This window comes from Penaeus monodon, chromosome 13 (genome assembly GCF_015228065.2).
Source record: "Penaeus monodon isolate SGIC_2016 chromosome 13, NSTDA_Pmon_1, whole genome shotgun sequence".
NCBI classification, from domain to species: domain Eukaryota; kingdom Metazoa; phylum Arthropoda; class Malacostraca; order Decapoda; family Penaeidae; genus Penaeus; species Penaeus monodon.
Window position 1 is genome coordinate 44,275,704 of NC_051398.1, and position 5,000 is coordinate 44,280,703.

Consider the following 5,000-nt stretch of genomic DNA (forward strand, 5'->3'; position numbering starts at 1 on the left):
CACGTCAGCAATGAATAAGAACCACTATGTTGTAAAAGATGATTAGCACAAAAGAATAATAAAGCCCTGTATGTGCATACTTGCTCCCAGTACTGCTTGAACCAAGGATTTCGTGCATTCTTTTCCGGATCCAAGAGGCGGTAGTGAGCGATGAAGTCCCGGACATCCTGCTGGCCGTCCTTCAGCGCAAGCACGCCACCGATTTCCGCGTCAACTTCACGCAACTGTAAGAATAGATTTTAGTAGAGTTGAGAGTTGAATACAGTGCAGAATTCCGCCGTCGGTGTTTGTCGTGTTGACCCAAGTTTTTGTGCATTTATATGTTCGAATATTATATAATTGATTGGTTTATAGCACGTTTTTGGTTTATCGTAATTGCACAAAAATAAGGCATACCATTATAAAAAAAAATAAAAAATGCAAAGATGTGCTAATGACTGTTTAATTCATAACCCCTCCGGGACCCTACATATATTATTTTTGTTATTAAAATGTATGGAGAAAATTTTGATTTTTTTTTTCTTGTCGTCACCCATTAAAATCAGAGAAAACGGGAATAAAAACTGTACCTGGTCCTTATGGTCTCCCCAAGTGGTTGTGCCCAAGAACACGATCTGGTGCTTGTGGAGTCGGTGGAGAGACACCGCCTTCTGCACCGCCTGCAGGAGCGCCTTCGTGTCTTCGAGGGTCAGGAAGAGAATCACGCCCCTTGCGCCCACGACCGCCTTCTCCGTCAGCTGTTCCACGATCTGACGAGGGAGGGGGGCGAGTATTGCGTTATTTAATAAGTTTCCATTTATTTTTCAGTTTCGTGTGGTTGCTTGTGATGGAGCATGTGTGCGTGTGCATGTATATTTGTGTGTGTGTGTGTGTGTGTGTGTGTGTGTGTGTGTGTGTGTGTGTGTGTGTGTGTGTGGTGTGTGTGTGTGTGTGTGTGTGTGTGTGTGTGTGTGTGTGTGTGTGTGTGTGTGTGTGCGTGTGTGTGTGTGTGTGTGTGTGTGTGTCTGTGTGTGTGTGTGTGTGTGTAGAATAAAGTAATTTCACAACAATAGATACTAAATCACCACAGCCAGACGCATGCGTCATTTACTCTTATGTATGTATGTGTATGTATGTATGTAGGTATGTAAGCATGTATGTATATATGTATGTATGTATGTCTGTCTGACTGACTGTCTGTCTGTCTGTATGTTTGTATGTATATATGTATGTATGTGTATAGTATGTATGTATGTATGTATGTATATGTGTTTAAGTATTTATGTATGTGTGTATAAGTACGTATGCATATATGTATGTATGCATGTATATACGTATATACTGTTATTGTTCACTTATACAGGCCATACGATTAGCAACTTGAGCTCTACCTGGTCAGCGAGCGTGGCAGACCCTTCAGCCTCGAGGGGAACCATCTTGAGGTCGAGGGCGAGGCAGACCCGAGACGCCCTGGCCACCGTCCTAAAGGCTTCTGCGCCCGCCATGTTCTCGGCGTCTTCCGAGGACACCACCAAGGACACGTAATCCCATCCCAGGAACCTCAGCATCTTCAGCGGGGAATGAACGGTAATTGTGGGTGATTTTTTTTTTTTAAGAAGACAAAATGGAAAAAAAGGGGTTGCGATAATCGTTTTGTAAAGGATGAAATAAGTGATGGGCATTTAAGAAAATAATAGATGAATGACAAGGAAGTGATGGGTATATTATAAGGAAATGGTAGACGTATCATACTAATGTGATAGATACATTATAAGGCTGTGACAGATATATTATAAGGAAGTAATAGATATATCATAAGAAAGTAAGATATATAATATATATATATATATATATATATATATATATATATATATATATATATATATATATATATATATATATATATATACATATTAGGAAGTAATAGATATATCATAAGAAAGTAAGAGATGTAGTATAAAGAAGTAACAATACATCACAAGGAAGTAATAGATGCATCAGACTAGAAACAAGCAAAACTAGAAGGGGTAGTGTATTGTTGCGTCATGGCTCACCTGCACCATGGCCTCAGCCTCCTTGTTGATGGGAGGACTCATCTGCAGGGCGTAGGGCGAGTGTGCCTGCGACGGACCCATGTTGACAGAGGTCACGTTGAGGGAGGAAAGGATCTCTCCCGTGACCCGGGCCGTCTCGGGGTCAAGCGAGGTCACGAACATCTGGACGTCGTTGATATTCACGTCAATGCCCGGAAGAGTTCCCTTGACCAAGCTCGTGACTTGGTTCATGGTGCGGATCTGTGGGCGAATGTACAGTATATTAAGCGTAAGACTCACGATAGTCAGTGAACTCAGTAACTATTATGATTCATTTGGCTTTTCCTATTATGCCTCCTGTTGTAAAAGATCAAAATGCATTCGTAATTTTCATAATTCGTCTAACCGTAGCACTTGTATCACAGATATAGCAAATTAAAATAAAATCATTTCTATGCGTTTTACTAATCATACTTTCACTTTCGCAGACTGAAAAGATTTAGTCTTGAACACGCCTACTGCTACCCACATCTATATGTAAGTGTGCTCACGTGAGCCAAACCCACGCAGACAACCTCGCCCACGTCTGTACGAGTTTGTTCTTGTGTTTCTCTTTGTTTTTGTTTTTATTATGCACTCATTTCTTGCATGCAGGTTCTCTACTTCTTCAAACGTTTATATATTTCCTCCATAAAATAAATATTTCTATTCTAAAACTACCAGATACATCAACGCCGTATTCACCATCTACACCCATCCCTAGGTATACCATTTATACACCATGTATCCACATTCACACCAAGCCCTAAGCATATATCCGCATCCACAAACCATTAGCGCTTGCATGCATTAACCGAGAACCCGCCCATACTCACCCTGGAGCCGCAGGTGTCGAGGACGAGGGCGCCGAGGGTGGTAGAAGGAAGCAATTTCTGGTGTTGGTTGATCTGGTCCACCGCCCACAGAAAGGCCTCCACCTCCTGAAGGATCTCCTCGTTGATGGTGTCCCCGCAGTCCGATCCTGCAGGAGGTCGTGAACGTGGAAATGCAAGGAATCATTGAAGGCGAAACAATAAGACTATCCGCAAAGAGCAGTGAGAGAAAAATCAAATTGTCTAAGGGAAATAGCTAACTGAAAATACGTGATTATTTTTTATTGGATTAGAAAATATAAATTGAAATCGTAAAGCATGTAAAAGTCTGAAAAAATCTAATAGTAATAATAATAACAATAATAATATCGGTTGACACATACCGTCAGGCGAAGGTTGATGAATGGGGAAGAGTGCCGTGAGAACCACCCGGTCGGAGGAGGGTAATAACACGTGGTCCTCTGCTTCTACTGTCGGTGCTGCTGTTGTCGTGTTCACCGGCTGCCCAGGAGTCACCTACAAGCCAAATGGATTTATACGTAATTTTCTTTCTTCCTTTTTCATTAAAGACTTATATTATGCCCATCAAGAATATAACAGACAACGCGAAAAAATCAAAATAAGAATTGAGATCAGCATATCCTACCTGCATGAGGTTTTCAGGGCCGTCTAAGCACGAGTTGCAGACACCCTGAGAGCAGCCATTCCTTTTGGAGATGTATGACTCGCCTGTGACTCGTAGCGTGGAGTTGTCCATCACGAAGGTCTATGAAATGGATGAGTCCTTTATAAGTATAAACAGCTTACGACCCGTGTATTTTAAGATACTGCTTCAGCACAGATGTCCTTCCTCCCTCGCTGAGATTCATATATTAATTAGTGCATAACTTTAAAGCATATCTCAAATATAAAACAAATCTCCTAATTAAAGATACAGACCTCCAATAAGGGGATAGCCACACACAACATACCTGATGGACGGTAACGGTAGAGTTTCCAGGAATGGCAAGAATACGGTACAGGCCTAAGGAAGTTCCTGAAAGTGTCCCGGGTGGGTCTGTGCGCATCTTGCCGCCCTTGAGACCTGCGTGACTGCGGGAGCCCGGACCCTGATGGAGAAACCTCAAGGGAGAGAGGAAGTCCGTCTGCAGTTCTTCTCTTTCCAAATCTTGCAGTTCTTGACACACGCCGCGCCTTGAGTTTGGGAAAAGGGTTGGGTTTACGTCATCTTGCTTGATGATTAAATCAAATTGTTGAATAAGAATCGTAAATAGACAGATATAAAAAAAAGCATGTACTGTCTTTTGTTTCTATTTTATACACTGAAAGTTATATCAATATGTTCATAACTATGAACAAAAGAAAATGGTGCATGAGCAAATTTAGGTAACAATATTTTTAGTGTTTTAGAGACATGTACAACATTTCCTCTCCTTTTATACACCAAGAGCGTAATACATCCCAGTATCACACAGTTGTGTTTAATCTCTCTTTTTATCCACATTATGTTTTGTCCATTATACTTCAAAAGAACAAATCCTTTATTTGTGGTAAAAGAACAGAACATAAATGTCATATAACATAACTGTAATGTTGTCTTTATATATATATATATATATATATATATATATATATATATATATATATATATATATATATATATATTTGTGTGTGTGTGTGTGTGTGTGTGTGTGTGTGTGTGTGTGTGTGTGTGTGTGTGTGTGTGTGTGTGTGTGTGTGTGTGTGTGTGTGTGTGTGTGTGTGTGTGTGTCTATCTATCTATCTGTCTATCTATCTATATATATATCTATCTATCTATATATGAATATATATATATATATATATATATATATATATATATATATATACACATATGTATGTGTGTGTATGTGTGTATGTGCGTGTGTGTGTGTGTGTGTGATTGAATGTGATGAAACGGAACCGCTTCCGATTCCGGTGATGTTATCCGCGAGACAATAATAACACAACCCGCAGGAGAGGAAAATGGGTCAATCAAGAGAACTCGTCACCGCCCGCGCTTCCTTCCTGTCATTCTTCTCGAAAGAAACTCTAATGGAAGACAGCGAGGTTTGATGCAGCACCGGACGCACCTGTT

General features: G+C 40.5%; 1 protein-coding gene across 1 annotated transcript in view; it reads right to left on the bottom strand.

Moving 5' to 3' along the window:
• Positions 1-5,000, bottom strand: part of LOC119579947 — a 21,488-nt gene that overhangs the window by 12,335 nt on the left and 4,153 nt on the right. The window contains exons 7-15 of the mRNA XM_037927794.1: positions 4,996-5,000; positions 3,856-4,078; positions 3,531-3,650; positions 3,268-3,400; positions 2,888-3,033; positions 2,034-2,273; positions 1,371-1,547; positions 570-749; positions 81-224 (exon numbers count right to left, since the gene is read on the bottom strand). The exon at positions 4,996-5,000 is cut by the window's right edge and continues 267 nt beyond it. Of these exons, the coding sequence (XP_037783722.1) occupies positions 81-224; positions 570-749; positions 1,371-1,547; positions 2,034-2,273; positions 2,888-3,033; positions 3,268-3,400; positions 3,531-3,650; positions 3,856-4,078; positions 4,996-5,000 (1,368 nt within the window). The remainder of the gene's footprint in view (positions 1-80; positions 225-569; positions 750-1,370; positions 1,548-2,033; positions 2,274-2,887; positions 3,034-3,267; positions 3,401-3,530; positions 3,651-3,855; positions 4,079-4,995) is intronic.